General features: G+C 39.2%; 1 protein-coding gene across 15 annotated transcripts in view; it reads left to right on the top strand.

Annotated features, from left to right (window-relative positions):
• RALGAPA1 (Ral GTPase activating protein catalytic subunit alpha 1) overlaps positions 1–18,504 on the top strand; it is a 241,084-nt gene that overhangs the window by 56,881 nt on the left and 165,699 nt on the right. For 12 of the 15 annotated variants that reach the window (XR_016280990.1, XR_016280989.1, XR_016280992.1 and 9 more), the window contains exons 14-17: positions 896–1,025; positions 1,514–1,751; positions 3,012–3,173; positions 17,039–17,179. Coding sequence is in view for 11 of the 15 variants with exons in the window: in XM_089522121.1 (XP_089378247.1) it covers positions 896–1,025; positions 1,514–1,751; positions 3,012–3,173; positions 17,039–17,179 (671 nt within the window). In the remaining 4 variants the exon portion in view is untranslated. The remainder of the gene's footprint in view (positions 1–895; positions 1,026–1,513; positions 1,752–3,011; positions 3,174–17,038; positions 17,180–18,504) is intronic. The other 3 variants (XM_089522122.1, XM_089522128.1, XM_089522129.1) reach the window with 1 other exon arrangement.

The raw sequence follows: 18,504 nt of genomic DNA, 5'->3' as shown, positions 1-18,504 counted from the left end.
TTCCCTCGATTTATATATGAGGTCAACTTGTACACAAGTATATATGGTATGTAGCACATTTTAAGAGAATTAAAACAGATTTTTAAAATTATTTTATAATCTCACTTTACATTCCTGTGCATACAAAATATGTAACATTTCAGAAGATAGCAGTGGCTGTAAACCCTAAGAGTAAAAATTGATTGGGCAGGCAATTCTGTTCCAAGTTGAATTTGTCTTGTTGCTGGGCATTTCTCCCCCTCCATTTTGTTATGAGCCAAGTACTTCATCTGTGCAACTTCTCTCTCCCCATTTCTCTCTTTCTTCCCCAGGCTTTTTGTAGCAAAAGAGAATATAAGGATGACGTTATTAAATACAATGTACCCCACATCTTCATGGTTAGACAGTGTTTTTCAGATATGAAGCCAATCAAATCTATTTTTAATGTTGAACTGGAGTAATTTCAAAGTTATAGAATCATAGGGTTGGAAGAGACCACAAGGACCATCCAGTCCAACCCTGTGTTCACAATCAATGCACCCCCAACAGATGGCCTTCCAGCCTTTGTTTGAAAACCTCCAAAGAAGGAGACTCCACCACTTTCCGAGGGAGTGTGTTCCACTGTCAAACAGCTCTTACTGTCAGGAAGTTCCTCCTAATGTTTAGGTGGAATATCTTTTCCTTTAGCTTGCATCCATTGTTGCGTGTCTTATTCTCTGGAGCAGAAGAAAACAAGCTTGCCCCATCCTCAATATGACATTGACATTACTATCAGTTATGGCTTTAAGGGGGTGTGTTGGATCCCAGTAGCAGATACAGTAAATAAAAATGGTGTGCATGGGTAAAAAATATGTATGAGCTGAATAGTATATTGTTTTGACTAATATTTGTTGCTTTGTCTAATACTGTGTTGCAGGGAACAGATGCTGCTTGTGCTGCTCAGGGTCACAGAATCAGTACTGAAAATACCATCTCAGATTTTTCTACAGTATCAAGGAAGAAAGAATTCAACTTTAGCAGGAAGGCTTGCAGGACCTCTTTTCCAGGCAAATCAATACTTATTAACGTTTTAGTTGTTCTGAGTTTTATGAGGTTGAGTTTCACATGGCTGAGATGACTTTCATTAAGCATTCTTCTCAGCTGAGTTAACTATTTGTTTACATTATCTAAATAAACTTTCAAACCAAGCTCTGTCAAGGTGGCTAGCAACAATATAATAATAATAATAATAATAATAATAATAGGTCTCATAATTATTAAAAACCTTTGGCATTCTGAACATTATTTTTGGCATTGTGAACATTTTGGTGATTCCTATTCTCATTGTACTGTCAGTTTCAGTAAACTGAGAATTAAAATTAAAAACATTAAAACAAAACACTGAGTTAAAATGTGCAAAAAATGATTTTTGACAATTTAGCAATGCAACTCTATTACATTTTACTAAGTCAAAAGTGACCAAGAATGATTTGAGTTGTGTGCCTCTGTTCTGTTGCTTTAAAATAATTTTTTAATTTTTTTTATATGTCCTTAGACTCTTATAGTAGCTTGGATCAAAGCAAACCTAAATGTGTACATCTCCCGAGAACTCTGGGATGACCTTTTGTCAGTCTTGTCATCATTGACTTACTGGGAAGAGTTGGCCACAGAGTGGTCACTAACCATGGAGACGCTGACGAAAGTATTAGCTAGAAACTTGTACAGTCTGGATCTCAGTGACCTACCACTAGATAAATTAAGTGAGCAGAAACAAAAGAAGCATAAAGGCAAAGGTAAGGCACATAGTATTCAGGAAGTGTGTGTGTGTGTGTGTGTGTGTGTGTGTGTGTGCGCGCGTGCACGCGCGCGTTATATGCCTTCAAGTCATTTCCGACTTACGATGACTCTAAGGCAAACCGATCATGGTTCAGGGGAGGTATGTCATTGCCTTCCCCAAAGTAATCTGATTACCAGTATGCTTGAGCATTTGTATTTCAGATTTGGATAGGGTAGAACAATACAAAAAACCATTTTCTTACAAAATATGTGTAGCAGAAATGCTGAATATTCCTTAACAATATTTCAATTTAACTAGAAAATTAATGTCGTTTTGCTACTTTAAAATTACTTTAATTCATGTTTGTCACCCAGTTTTATCCTCCTTGTCCCCATTTTTTTGAAAATAGGTTAAACTGTCCTAAGTGTTAGAAAATGTTTGCAATGTCTTCAGAATTTTAACCCTGAAAAAAATCATACAGATCTTGAAATTAAACAAATAATCATCAACATATAGTGCATCCAATTCAGATTTGGTTACCAAAATGAATTCTTCATTAAACTTAAATGAACATTTAAGTTGCCTATAATGCAGAATAGAGATGTTCAGAATAAGTTTGTATTCAACTGTTTTTATATTATGATTGTTTAATCCTGTTTTAACATTGGGATTGGGGAGTGGGCATAGGGATTGATTTTTTTTCTTTTTTGGATTTTATTGTAACCTTGATGTATTTTACTGTTGTAACCCACCCAGATTCTCCATGATAGGGCGGGCTAGAAATAAATCTTTTAATTATTATTATGACATCAAAATAGACAGAAAAAATATCTCTTACTGTGTTTGAATAGCTAAACATACTTTTCATACTGTAAAGAATTAGTTAAACCCTTTTTTGTAGTAAAGACAGTGGTAGTAGAGGGAAATCAGTTTTCTTTTTAGGCATTTGGTTTAAGAGAAGCAATTTAAACTGGTAAAAATATATACTGTAGTAATTTTAGTAGGAAAAAAGCCCTTGTGATATATCATTGGAATGGTAGACAATATTAAATAGTGATAAAATAACTTTTTCATTGACTTTACTTATTTTGGATCTCTCAATATAACTTGATTTTAAATGCTATTTTTGTTATAGTAGTATTTGTGTAGTGAAATTTATGGCACTGAGTAATGCCACTGTGTTAAAGCAGAGTAAAAACAAATCATTATCACAGTTACATTATCTTCTTGGATGGATGGTTTCATAATTACCACTAATGTGTTTTTTCCCCTTCAGGAGTTGGACATGAGTTTCAAAAGACATCTGTTGATAAGTCATTTTCAAGAGGCTGGAGTCGTGATCAACCTGGACAAGCGCCAATGAGGCAGCGCAGTGCAACAACTACTGGATCTCCAGGAACAGAAAAAGCCAGAAGCATAGTACGACAAAAAACAGTTGGTATGTTCTAAAGACGACTGATGTTGCATTGAAGGAAAATGTACAGACAGAAACATCTGTTTGCATATAAATTACTTTTTACATATACTTTCTTTGTGGTATCATTAGCAAAATATAGATGTATGTGTATTCATTGCTGACTGTTCAGACATACTCAAACATACAGCCACTGTGCTCTATAAGCCAGGGATGGGGAACTTGCAGCTTTCCAGATGTTGGACTCAATCTTTCATTATCTTGAGTCAGGAAAACTAATGGTCAGGGATGATGAGCACTGTGGTCCATCAGTATTTGGAGATTTACATCTTCTTCACCCTGCTCTAAAACATTAGATAAGCACCACAGAAGAGTTGATGTTTATTCTACCAAAACATAGATTTGGACTGTTAGAAGTACCTACCACAAAAGTATCTACATCAGTCACTTTACTGTTAGTTTGTAATTTGATTTTTTATTTTGTCTTATCCTTGATATAGTAGTAAGATACGATATAAGACAATACCATATCAGAAACAGAGACTAGCCATAGTAAAACTCATTGGTTGCTTAAAATAAGCCACAAGTGAAATTTATTGTAGAAGATGCTTAATTTTTAAAATTCCTAGTATGAGCACATGGTCTGAAATTTACAAACGTATAATGGTTATCTTGTTTAATATTGTTGAACTGCAACAATTCAGGAAGCCTAGTATTCAATATAATATTTGCTGATACATGGGAAATTACTCACATTCACAATTTCACTGATTCCATAGCCATTAATGTCTGCAGAAATTCTACCAATTGAAACTATTGAAATTTTTACCCATTGGGATAATGTCAGAAGTGTACTGTTCTTGTAGAAATAGGATAAATCCTGTTCTAGGCATTTAATTTTAAAGATATGGAATTGGTAGTTTATTCCAAAGCTTTCAAAAGATATTCATTGACCCTTGTGCCATGACAAGCTGCTGTCCACTCGTTGGACTCTGTACTCTTTTACTATTGTTCATTTGAAATTATTTTTAATTTAATTTTTAATAATCATAACATTTTAGCATAGGCCCAGTACATACAGCCCTTTGTTACGCCCTTGCCACGTGCTAGGGTTGCCTGGGGCAGAGGGCCCACATGCCCCGCAACCCTCGCACATGACGAGGGCGTAACAATTGTGGTGCCTCCATACATGGGCGCCGCCATTATTACATAAACGCCACAAGGTGCTTACATACTGAGTGCGCCACTGGCGCACTCGGTACGCCACCGCTGTGGGGTAAAAGGAACCCACTTTTCACGGGTTCTTTTTCCTCCACAGGGAAGCCGCGTGGTTTGTCAGCTGCGGCTTCCTTGCGGAAGAAAAACAGGCGCCGGCAGGCCTCCCTTTTTGGGAGGTCTGTACCGCCCCATAGTTGGACTTTGTAAGTTGGCTAGAGCCTAACATGATGATATGAATCTTATTTCTCTTGCACAGATTATTGCAAGATCTTGTGATGTAGTATAAGCAAATTATGTTTGCTTACCAGCTGTAGATATATACATTAAATCTTAAAATAGCTGTACTGTAGCCATATGAGGCTCATATAGACATTTGATTATCAACACCATTTGTCTTAGTCTAACACCATATCCACATTTTGGGCAGTTATTTTTTCATCAGTGTTGTTCCCAAGTGAACACCCAAGTAGTAAACATACCTTTGTCCTCCTTGGAGAGACACGCAAGGAGATTTAATTTATGTTAACATAGAACTATGCTTGTATGCATGGTGCATTTTTTGTTGTTTTTGTTTTCTAGCCTTAAAGCAAAGAGGGATAATGTGTGGCATTTCAGATATTATTCGACTGCAACTATCATCAGAATCACCCAGAATCTTTTTATAGTGCAATCTGCTATGTCCTGTCACTGTTCCGGAGGCTGGTGCAATAGTTTTCTTCTTTTCTTGGTGTTCACAGCTGAGACACAAATAAAAACCCTGTTCCTCTAAGTTCCATCTTTAAGACCTACTGTAGGCTTCCAAACTAATCTGGGAACAGCAGGACAGTGCAGCTTTGAATTCAGTAGATGCTGGTTCAGTCCTTAGTTTCGTCTGGTAGGATAATGGAGCAGAGGACAGATTAGGGGAATTTCAGTACAGAATAAGTAAAGAGATAGTAGAGGAATAACTTGTTAATCAAAATGAATTTAAGTCTCCAGGACCAGATGAACTACATCCAAGGGTACTAAAAGAACTGGCAAATGTAATATCGGAGCCATTAGCAATCATATTTGCAAACTTGTGGAAAATAGGAGAAATTCCAGCAGACTGGAGGAGGGCAAATGTTCCCATCTTCAAAAAGAGGAAAAAAGAGGATCCCAACAATTATCGTTCAGTTAGTCTGACATCTATACCAGGAAAGATTCTACAGCAGATCATTAAACAGAGAGTCTGTGAACATCTAGAAAGCAATGCCATAATCACAAAAAGTCAACATGGGTTTCAGAGAAACAAGTCATGCCAGACAAATCTAATCTCTTTCTTTGATAAAATTACCAGCTTGGTAGATGAAGGGAATGCTGTGGACATAGTATATCTTGATTTCAGTAAGGCCTTTGACAAGGTTTCCCATGACATTCTTGCAAACAAGCTTGTAAAAGGTGGGCTAGACAAGGTAACTGTTACATGGATTTGTAACTGGTTGACCAGCCAAACCCAAAGGGTGCTCAACAATGGCACCTTTTCATCCTGGAGAGAAGTGACCAGTGGGGTCCCACAGAGCTCTGTCTTGGGCCCAGTGCTATTAACATCTTTATCAATGACCTGGATGACAGAATTGGGAGCATACTTATCAAATTTGCAGATGACACCAAATTAGGAGGAATAGCTAATACCCCAGAGGACAGGATCAACATTCAAAATGACCTGAATAAACTAGAAAGCTGGGCCAATGCTAACAAAATGAAATTCAACACGGAGAAATGTAAGTTACTGCACTTAGGGCAGAAAAATAAAATGCATAGATATAGGATGGGGGACACCTGGCTGAATGAGACTACATGTGAAAGGGATCTTGGAGTCCAAGGAGACCACAAGTTGAACATGAGTGAACAGTGCGATGCGGCAGCTAAAAAGGAAAATGCAATTTTAGGCTGCATCAATAAAAGTACAGTGTCTATATCAAGAGAAGTAATAGTGCCACTGTATTCTGCTTTGGTCAGGCCCCACCTGGAATATTGTGTCCAGTTCTGGGCACCACAATTTAAAAAGGATGTTGAGAAACTGGAGCATGTCCAAAGGAGGGCGATTAAAATGGTGAAAGGTCTGGAAACCATGTCCTATGAGGAACGACTCAGGGAGCTGGGGATGTTTAGCCTGGAGAAAAGAAGATTAAGAGGTGATATGATAGCGCTGTTTAAATATTTGAAAGGATGTCATATTGAGGAGGGAGCAAACTTGTTTTCTGCTGCTCCAGGGAACAGGACCCGGAACAATGGATGCAAGCTACAGGAAAAGAGATTCCACCTCAACATTAGGAAGAACTTCTTGACAGTAAGGGCTGTTCGACAGTGGAACATGGAGTGTAGTGGAGTCTCCTTCCTTGGAGGTCTTTAAGCAGAGGCTAGATGGCCATCTGTCGGGGATGCTTTGATTTGGATTTTCTGCATGGCAGGGGGTTGGCCAGGATGGCCCTTGTGGTCTCTTCCAACTCTATGATTCTATGATTCTATGACTAAGGAAAACTCATTTCTAAAATCCTGGAGATTTGTTGTCAGTCAATAAAGGCAATAATAAGCTAAATGTAACAGTGGTCTGACTCAGTATAAAGCAGCTCCCTAAGTTTTACATATAATTTAATCATCCTTTTCCATCAATGGTCATCTTGATTGTTAATAAAAAAAAAATTACAGATTCTGAATAGGTCTCATTGCATATACTTATCAACGTACATTACTTTCAGTAAATATTCTTATAATTGTTCATAATGCTGATCTTTCTTCCAACTTGTAAATACCACATGTTGTTGTTATTATTATTATTATTATTATTAACCTTTATTTATAAAGCGCTGTAAATTTACACAACGCTGTACATGCAATCTTTTTAATTGGACGGTTCCCTGCCCTCAGGCTTGAAGCATGAAGGAAAAAAAATATTAAGGCATTTCTTCTTATTTATTTCTTTTTTAAAAAAAATTGTAATTGTTACTAATGAAAATCATCATTAGCATCATCATGAAATAATGCATTGATTATAAGAATAAACTGTATTTATAAAAAAGGGGGAAGGGATGGCAGGGATGGGAATTGTGGCAGCACCATTTCTAATGTCAGCTTTGTGACCATTGGTCCTCTTGTGTAGAGACTGTCCTGATTGTCTAATGTAGCATTTAGATTATCATTACAGACATAGGATAGCATATTGGAGGAAGAGAAACTAAATGCATCTCTGATATTGCTGTCAGAGTAGATGTGGGGACTGAGTTGGCATCTGGGTTTGTGATGTAAGTGAGTAATTGTCTAATATTTGGAGGCCCTCTGTAGGCCAATAAAGGTCTACCTTCCAGAGCTTGTGAGAGCGCTGTGTTATTCTCCAGAATAGGCTGTAGCTTGTTTTGAGTGGTCTCAGCTGGGGACTGTAGGTGACCACTGGAGTGTTGGGTGATTTGGTGTGCTTGGTCTGTTTTATAGTAGTTGATTATTGTCTATTAATCTTTCGCTTATTGATTTCTTTCCTCACTTACTTTGGTGGGTATTATAGCTTGAGAAATGGCTGTTGTAAATCGAGCATTTTGAGTGTCTTGTCATGTGGGTCTGAGCAGATGCAGTTGTTTCAGAGTCTTTGGGTATAAACAATAGATTGGTAGTATGTTCTGGGTGGAAACTGGAGGCATGTAAGTATGTGTAGTTTTCGATAGAGCATGGTATCCATTAGAAGTCCATTGTGCAGTTGCACAGTGATGGCAAGAAAAAGAATTAGTTGTGTGGACAGAAGTTGTTGAAAGCTTGGTGAAACTTCTCAAGTGATTGCTTTCTATGTGTCTAGATAACAAAAAGGTCATCAAGAAATCATAGGCAGAGGAGAGATTTTTGAGTGCATTTGTTGAGAAAGAATTTTTCCAGGTAACCCATGAAGATATTTGCATAATGTGGTGCCATATGGGTGCTCGTAGCAGTTCCACTGACTTAGAAGTACATATTATTCCAAAATGTAAAGAAACTATTAGTAAGTACAAAGTGGCAGAGTGTAGTGAGTAGGGTTGCTGGTTCATATTTTTGATGGCTTGTAGTTCATTCAGGTGTGGAATGTTGGTGTATATAGATTCCATATCCATAATGACTAGGTTGGTGTTTTTTTTGGGGAGGTTATGGCCAGACTGTATTTTGCTCAGCAGTCAGTGGTATCCTTCATGTAGACTGGCGTGTGGATGGCATTAGTTCTCAAACTGTTATGTTTACAAAGTGATTTAAAGTGTTCCAAGTATTTTACTTGTATTGTCTAGGTATTACCTCTATAATAATACTGTACGGTCAGTATTATTAAAGTTAGTGATTAATTGTTACCCTCAGTCATAAATGTAGAATATATATTTCCATTTCTAATTTACTTTTAACGAGGGCCAAGTCATGATTTTGAAGAAGCTTATGCCTGCTGTACTAAAGATAGCGTAGCTACCAGTGTTACTTGAGCATCCCAGCACATCCTAATTTTGTGCTTCTTTTCCTTGCCTGATAATATTTTAGGACTAAAAAAAACCTTAATCCGTCTCATTTACGTTTGTAGAACCTCAGTGATTGCCTTTTTCTGCCAAGTCACATTGCAAACTATGTATGTATGTCTGTGCTCATAACTTAGAATTATATTTATTCTTTGCACTATCTGTGCCTTACACATATTAAATTTTGTGCCTTTGTTTGGAACATTCTAGATCCAGGAGAGTCTGCTTTCTTTCTTTCTTTTTTTGTGTTGGGATGTATGCAGTAGAATGCTTTTTTTAGCAGAAGCTGGTTCTTTAGCAGGAGGGAGCTGCGCTTTCCATTCTGCAGCGACCCTCCAAATGCTAAAAACATGCCTCAGAAAGCTAGGAAACTCCTCCAAAGCAGAATTTCCCCCCTAGTTAAGACTATTCTCCCCTTCTTGAAAACTCTTGACATCTCAGTAAGGAAGTAGGGATTGATCAAGATCCTATTTTGCACTGAAAAGTGTGAAAAATCCTGCCATCATATTCAAGGCAAAAATACATTTCTGAACCTTTGTGTTGGCCTCTAGTGCACCAATAAGAACTGTGACATTTGGCTTCATTTCACTGAAGTATTCTGGAGATTTCATTGCATGTTAATTCTTTTTATAAATGATTGTAAAAGAAAAACTGGAAAATTTGAGAAGTACTTGATGCCAGCATGGTATAATGGTTTGAGTATTGGACTAGTACACTGGGAGACCAGGGTTCGAATCACTGCTCAGCCATAGAAATCCTCTGGGTGACCTTGGGTAAAACACACTCAGAGGAAGGCAAAAACAATCCCCCTCTGAGCAAATCTTGCCAAGAAAACCCCATGATAGGGCCACCTTAGGGTTGCCATAATTCAGTAATGACATGGAGGCACACAACAACAATAAAACTTGTTCTCATTGAAAATTTATTCTAAAAATAATCTCATCAGGAAAACTTGCACATTATTTTTATTCCTTCCTTATAGAGAAGAGTACATTTTATGAGATTATTCCTTATGATGTTAGAAAATTATATGTATAGTTCATTTTTAAACCCTTAATTCTATAGAATGACAGCAATTTTATCATTATATAAGAGTTCACCACTTCAAATTTGCCCTCATCTACACCTAAAATACCTACTATGAATTCTGTGGGTTTGCCATAGGTTGATGGGTAACTTGAAGGCACACACACACTCCCACATAAATTCTGTGTCCCAGTTATCCCTAAGGCAAGTAGTATTTAAGATCAGCATGACTTCTCAAAGCTTAATTTACAGCTTATCAGGCCATACAGGACAGCTAGATCACACAACAAAAACTATTATATGCTACTTTAATTGTATAAAACTATTGTTCACTGCTCTCTCTTTCCAAATGGATAGAGTAATTGTCAATCAGCAAGATTTACCAGGTCATTTTAATTTTATTTATTTATTGAATTTGGGATGCTTATGCTCTGCCTTATCAATAAAAAAAAAGTTAAATTGTTCATTAACATTATGTGATTCTATGCCTTGATCATAAGAGTATAAAATTCCTGATATGAAAACCCTACGACAAGGTACCAAACCATTATTTAACTTTGATTACCATAAACTTCAAAAGAGGAAGGGTGAATTCCATGATACAGTTTAAATCCGTGTTTCTCTGGTTGTCTGTTGTAGGGTGTCTGACAGTTAATTGGTTTTGCCACGTATGCTAGGGATTGGTACCATATTTTTGTCCATTGGCTATAACTGTTTGTTTTTTCCTGGAAACTTGCCAGGGTATCTGCAGCCAGTGACATGTGGGCTGGCACGAGTCCACAGACCACTACTTTGAGTAGCACTGATTTAATCTATGTTTCTCACGGTTTATCCTATTAATAGTTGGGTTAGTTGCACAAAGTGGGATGTGTAAGTTTTAATTATACTTAATCCGATCATGCTGTTTAAACCTAGCAAGCTTTCATTCAGGATTCAAGCAAGGTCTTCAGGCAGAGTTGTTACAATAAAAATGTAAGAAAAGATGGTTATAAAGGCTGAAAACAGAAGAGAAGAGAGTGGTTTGTAGATTATGAATGGTATTCAGTTGCAACACCTCCTTTAGCTCTGTGATCAAAATATATAGACTTAGTTACTAGTTCTTTTTCCATCTTGTATGCTACAAAATGGATTGTTGAACATTTTCCTTTTTGTACAATGAAGAATAATTTGAAATAGATTAATTTTGATCCTGGAGATGATTCATGAGATTGTTGGTGGGGAATATCTTTTGACAGTCATATACAGTCTGCCTGCCAGTTTGTGCTTAGATGGTTGTGTGTATCCACTATCTACATCTACATTTAATACCATAAATAAATGCATCAATAGTGTGGGTTTTGGTGATCCCTTCATTGTCCTTGGCAATAAATTTCACTATGCCAGCATTTCTGCCAGTGTATGCTGCTTGAGGTTTAGTTCTCTGTCTAGAGAAAATATGATCAATGCTTTCAAGCCATTGTTCTAAGTCTGTCTTGGTCTAGTAGTCATGTGTATGGCCCCTGAGTTCAGTTCTATGTAGTGATCTGAGATACTGTATTTCCATCTCTTACAGATGTACATACCTTAAATCGTACTTTTACACCTGACTTTTCTCTTTGTAGATGGATATATTTTTCAAAGAATACAGATGATCAAATTGTCAATACTCCTTGTATATTAAGATTTTTTTACTATCCCATTTTATTTGGCCCCTTAGCTTGCAAAGCAGGGGTAGGCAACTGTGCAAAGTTAGGGGGCCACATTAGCTCCACAGTGAAGCTCTTGAAGGAGGCTTTGGACAGTCATTTACAGTTCAGAAGGGTTTGGGGGATCAAAGTATAAAAAGTAGGAATGTGTATTTGGGGGAAGAGAGACAGGTTTGACAGCTGAGAGTTGACAGCCAGATGTGTCAGGGGAGAGAGTCAGTTGGAAGTGATTGTATACTGGGTGTCTGAATTGATTGAAGGAAAAGGTCTGACATAAGAGGCTGAATATTGTTATATGCATGCAACTAAGAAATGGAACCTGTTAAAGTATTTTCTATTATGCAGGATAAAATAAACCACATTAATTATCTTGTTATTTTGTTTGACTGGCTTCCTTAACTCTAAACCAAGTGTAGGCCACACTTACCAGAAAGAACATAAAACAAACACACACACTAGTCCAAAGGTAGGTCACCTGGAGGTAGGGTTGCCATAAGTCTGGACCTCCAAACCGGGACATATGTAGGGCAAATGTAGGACAACATTTTCAAATGTAGGGCACATTTTTTAAAAATGGGGGACACGCGAAAAAATTGATGATTTTTAAAAAATGTAAATATAAATGCATGTTTCTTAGGCATGATCAAAATACACTTTAAAAATACACTTAAGAAAAATAAATATTGCAAAAAATACACTTTAAAAATACATTTAATTAAAATTAATACTGGAAAAAATACACTTTAAAAATACATTTAATTAAAATAAATACTGGAAAAAATACACTTTAAAAATACACTTAATAAAAATAAAAATAAACACTTTAAAAACAGCACACTTAACCAAAATAAATACTGTAAATGGGCACCCACCTCCTCCTCTTCTTCCTGCTCCTCCTCCCTGGCACCAAAAAAGGGCAAAGGAAATGGCCCTTTCCTTCCCCTCTGGCTGCAGCCCGGCCCAACAGAGGAGGAGCTCCTCCTTCGGAGCCTGGCTGGCCAATGGGGGCAGACTAGGGCTGGAACAGCCCAGCCCCCTGCCAGCCCTCACAGGCTCCGGCACTGGAGGAGGGGCGGGCTGTTCAGCCCCAGACTCAGAGGAGGAAGTCCTCCTCATTAGCCCTGCACACGGCCCTGCAAGTGCAGAGGCCTCATCTTGAAGGGAGGGTAGGGCAAGACAAAGAGCCCTTTCCCCATCCCTCTGGCCCAGAGTCCTCCTCCTCCTCCTTTTCTGAGGCTCTGCCTCCTTAAGGGGCCAGCTCCTATTTTAGGCTGGCGCGCGGCAAGGGCCAGGGTCGCCGAGGAGGAGGAGGAGGGTGGCCGGCCAGCCAGCCACGCGCGGCCCTGAAAGGCAAGGGGGACGCGTGGGGGAGGAGGAGGTTGGAGAAGGAGGTGGAGGCGGGTGGCTGGCTGGCTGGCTGGCTGGCCGGTTGCATGGGCGGCCGCGGCCAGAGGGAGCGCGCAGGGGGCAGAGGAGAAGGAGGAGGCAGAGGAGGAGGAGGAGGCGGACGTGGAAGTGGGTGGCCGGCCAGCTGCATGAGCAGCCGCGGCCATAAAGAAGGCACGCATGGGGGCGGAGGTGGCCGCAGGCGGGGCAGACCCGGTTTTGGCACAAAACCGGACCGTGACCGTGCCAGCACCCCCAAAAGCGTGATTGCCCCGCCTACAGCCGGGTTATGGCATCCCTACCTGGAGGCCTAGTCACCCTAATCCAAGGAGGGGTTTTAAAGGGGACTATAAGGCAAACTGAGAGTGGCAGGCATCCAAGTCTAGGAACTGTAGGGCCAGTATAGGGAAGACTTACCTGTCTGATTCTGTTTGGCCTTTTAGCTTGTAAAACAGAGGTGGGCAACTGTGGAAGACTAGGGACCACATGAAATTCCCAGGAGACCCTGGAGGGCTGTGTGTCCTTGCAAGTTTTTAAAAATCCCTCCAGATGCCCCGCTAAGGACATGAGGGAGGGGGGCTTTGTAGCCATGTTCTTAGCCCCACTGAACTATTTGTAAGACCCAGAGGAAGCCTTAAATAGTAGGAATGCCTTCCATGCCCTTAGAGGGCATTTAGAGGTGAAAATTTGACCTTTGAAGGGCTCTGAGGCCACAAAAATGCATTTTGTCCACCCTTACTGTAGAAGAACTTCATGTGTTTTTAAAAATGGGAACATTACAGTGGGTAATTCTGGTTCTATTTGTTTTTAGTGTGGTCTATGTTAAATAGAGTGATTGATCTCACTCAGAAGTTGAAATGTTATTTGGTGGAAAGGTGATATTTGTTGCAGACAAGGACATTGAGGCCTGCATGCCAGTATCGTTGGAATTATCCTATTATTGGCACATGACCTCTAATGTGATTGATGTGCCCAGACCTGAGTAATTGATACACACATACAGCCTCCCACTCTGCAATGAGGCTTTTCAAAATATCCCATTAGTGACTATGAAGATTTCTAAAAGCCCAGTTGTATTAAGGGAGAGATGATTTTTGAGGGAGGTGAGTTGCAGAGCTGGGGCAAGCTAACTTTTCCCTGCCTAGCAGTCATTTCTTCCTCAGAAAATGTCCCCTGTGTTTCAGTGAGACTTTAAAAATCCTTATTTCACACTGTTAGACACTCTTTGCAAGCCTCATTGTGCCAAGATTAGAGTGTCACAGCTTTAACAGGAAGAGAGGCAAACAGAGCTGCAGTTTGGGGGGCATGCCATAGCTGCAGGAAGTGGAGGGTTAGACTTTATTCTTCCTAGAACATCTCTCCAAATAGTTTCCCCACATTGCAATTTGACCCAGTAGTCTGATACCAATAACTTCCCATGGTACCAGTAGACTTCTTGAAAGCCTTATTTTATCAAGGGAAACCAGTTTTACAAACCCATATTTATACAGATTGGGGTGATCTCTTATCATTGACTGGAGATAAAGGTAGTAAAGAAGTTGTTGGGTCAGATGGGGCCCTCCTGGGGTCTATATATGACCTGTAGCCCAAGGGGTCCCTATTCTTGATTTATTGTTAGATCTAGACAGCAGTTTTTTAAAACTCACTTTTAACCAGATTCTTTGTCTTCATTTCATTGTTTAGATGTTAACGCTCCAGAATCATTGTTAGATTAGTTAAAGAACAGATTAGATGGGCCTGTAGCAGCTGCCTTTTCACTCAGCATATTAAAGGCTATTCTTTAACCCAGGGATCTGCAACCTCCGGCCTGCGGGCTGGATCCGGCCCCCGGAGGCCTTCGTTGTGGCCCCCGGGGATGGTTGCCGCCGCCGCTGCCAGGTGAAAAAATAACGGCGCCCAGAGCGGCAAAAAGCCGCGCTCGGCACCGCCATTTTTTCGCCCAAAATGGCGCCGAAGTCTCACGCGACCCCGGAAGTTGAAAGCTCCACCCCGGCACGTGGCCCCGCACCAGAGGGTGGAAGCTCCACCCCCGGCACGCAGCCCCGCCCCTGGAGGGTGGAAGCTCCACCCCCGGCATGCGGCCCCGCCCCCGGAGGGTGGAAGCTCCACCCCGGCACGCGGCCCCGCCCCTGGAGGGTGGAAGCTCCACCCCCAGAATGCGGCCCCGCCCCCGGAGGGTGAAGCTCCACCCCCGGCTTCGGCCCCCCAGTCGCCTGAGGGACAACAACCCGGCCCCCGGCCCAAAAAGGTTGCCTACCCCTGCTTTAATCATTTCAGTTACATGAATAAAGCAAGGATGCAAACTCATACATCCTTTCATCAGATTCAAATTGAATTATAACGAAGTTATAAGAAAATAGGGAAGTGGGTTGTGCTAGGTTAGATGCATCATTAACACCTAAAATGCTACAGCTAATAGTACATTCTAGGTTCACCTTATTTGTTTATGGCATAATTAAGAGCTCTGATGTGTTGCTACAATAGTATAATTTTGTAATATTTTTAACTGCCAAGGCTCTATTTAGAATAGATAACTTTAGAGCAGTGTTTCCCAACTTGTGCTCTGTGGAGCCCTTAAAAAGTTGGGAGCCCATGCTTTAGAGGGAATAGGCAATAATTTAGTTGGGAAATAATTCATATTTTTAAAAAATATATTTGTATACCGGGCAATTTTAATTTTGTATTTTAAAGCAGCTTATGTTTGTTTTGCTGCATCATTCTGTAGCATTTCCATTTAGGTGGCATATTTTGCTATTTTGCTCATTGTTGTGGTGTGTTTTATTTTATGCTCCTCTATCATTTTGATTTGAATAGTATATTTAATTTTAGTTTACAAAGGCATTCACTTTGAACAAAACACAACTCAAACTGTTCAGTGTTCTAGTTTTGCAGCCAGTTATCTGTGCTGAAAGAGGTCTGGTAGGAATGAAATGGAATACATTATTTCTGAATACCACATTTACTCTTAAGATAACTGAAGTCATTCAGGAATTTTATTTGTGTATGAAAACTAATATCATAGGCCAATCATAACTAGCTATTGAGAAATTATTTGCACAATTATAGTGGCTGATGAATCTGCTGCCGTAATTGGTGAAGTCACCATCAGCAAATTTGGTTGTATTCAAACTAAATTTGTTGCCGTTAAACCCCACTAATTTCAGCTGCAACCAAATTATATCACAGGAACTAAGTTAAAGTCATGGGGTGACCTGTTGATTTAAATGGAACCTATGTTAAACTAATGTCATCTGTAGATTGCCCAGATCACACGTTATACTCCCGATATCAAGGATGAAGAAAGTATGGTCTTCCAGATATTCTTGGACTACTCTAGCCATAGCCAGTGATGAGGGTTGCAGTGATGAGACTACCTTAACTTCTGGTGGACCACATTTCCCATCCCTGTTGTGTACATACATGTATTCATATGGACAGATGGAGCCCGTAAGTAGTGAAGTATTTTTGAGTGTTCTCACTCTGCCCTTGAAATCTTGAGTTTTCATGAACAGAAAAAAACCAAATTGTTTTTTTCTCGCTCATTATTTAAAAGTTAATGCAGAAGATCTTCAGTTTGGCTCCTATAAATGATGCTCACTTTTAAAAAACTGTGATAAGATCAAGGACAGAATATGTGCTTTATTGGTGTAGAATTGCACACATGTAATTGCTGTGGCTGTGAATTTGCTGTTTTAAAACCCCAGTTGGTCAAAAAGAATATATTTTAGGTTTCAGTCTTCTACACACATACCTGTTAAGTTCCATTAATTTTGTGGAACTTTTTTCTGAACAGACATTCATAGAATTGGTTTGTTGGTGTTTTATTTTGAATGCAAAATACTGGTAATTGTGAAAATATAGGCATTATTTCTTGTCTTGCATTAAAGCTAATTAAAGTCAAAATGTTTTATGTGCCACTGATTATTTTTTCCTTACAGCTCTGCAAATATTCTGCCGTGCTGAAATGTTTTAATTTAAATTCTCTTCCTTTTTATCTTTGTTTTCTCTGTTGCTGCTTTTTTCTGTGACACAGCCTTTCATTATAGTCACTCTTCTTTTTTTCCTTCCCCACTTCTTTCTTTTCCCTTTTTTAAAGCCATGAGAAGCCGATCCATTGGTGAATGTGCTCTACCATCGGCCTATATACGCAGTGCTAAAAGTGCTCCTGTTCTGATCCATACTTCCAAACCCTTCTTGCCTGATATTGTTCTCACTCCCCTTTCTGATGAGCTTTCAGGTAGTGCCACCTCTGCTAATTTCTGCACCCCCTTTTCACTTTTTTAATCCTTCTGCTTTCAAAAATCTGCATAATCAATGCATTTTTCAAAGTAAAATATTTTGGGGTGGGGAGGAAATAGGGAAAAGATTAAGAATTAATATTTCGAATTATGTTATATGCTACATTTACAGCTCATTCTGGAACTGTGAGAAGCTAGTGCTGTGCCAATTACACTGAAATAATGCAATTTTCTGCCATTGCAGCTGAATTTTAAAAAGGTGATTTGACACAAGTATCTGATATTTTTGAAATACATTTTCTTCATGGAATGGCAGGACAGGAGAAGGAAGAAGAAAAGGTTTATCATAAAGACTCTTCCACGGAGATGTTGAGGATATTTTCTACATACTTTATGGTTAACATCATTGCTGTTTCACTATTGTTTATTTTAGTTTATCAGTATTGTGGCTTTTTTTCCCTTTGACTGCTTGTTCAAATTAATGTCTTGGGAAACATGTCAGTAAATGCATGGTAACTATGCATGGTAGTTATAAAAGAGAAGACTTGCATTAATAGAAATAAAATACTTAATAATTGAAAGAAATGTTGCTAAGAAAACCACAGTAAAAACTCAACAAAAGGGGAACTAATTATCATGTATGACTGTTATTTGAAAAGAAAGATATATAGGTTCCTTACATTGCTAGCAGTTGCTAATGGTGGAATGGGCAACTGCAGAAAAGGCCAATTTTTGCCCTTTGGTAGCACTTTCAATTGAAAATTAGCTAAAGAGTCAGCCCAGAAGTGACTGGAAGTGTCTTCATATTTGAACTTCTGAGTACTTTGGACAAATTTTCAGATTTTGATTATTTGGTGTGTTCTCCCCTCCTCCTCCCCCCCCCCCCCCCCGTTATAGTTAAGTCCAGCATGTTTGGTGTGTTTTATCGTTTAATACTGCTCCAGAAAGTGTTTTGGGGCATTTAATCATGATATTTAATCATGGGGAGTCTGGGTACTAGGTGGCCATAAAAAGGGGTTGAAAACATGTGGCCATTCTTTCCTAACATTTATAGTTATGAAATCCTTTATCATATCTAGAGATTTGCAAAGCTCCAAGTAAAGCATATTTCAGTAAGTAATTGTAACCAGTTCGCATTTAGTGTACTATATAGTTAACCATCTTGCTTAATGAAGAATTAAGGTGACCTCATATTTTTCATGACTGAATGTTATCTTTTGCTCCCTTGAACCCCCAAATCCATCTTACCATGACACCATTATTAAGCCAAACTAGAGGTCACAAAACACAGTTCAGCTTTTCAAGCTCCAGAACTCTTCTTCTG

Source organism: Sceloporus occidentalis, unplaced genomic scaffold (genome assembly GCF_023333645.1).
Source record: "Sceloporus occidentalis isolate IW3139 unplaced genomic scaffold, rSceOcc1.0.p SCAF_4, whole genome shotgun sequence".
Taxonomy (NCBI): Eukaryota; Metazoa; Chordata; class Lepidosauria; order Squamata; family Phrynosomatidae; genus Sceloporus; species Sceloporus occidentalis.
This window is presented reverse-complemented; position numbering and strand designations above follow the sequence as displayed.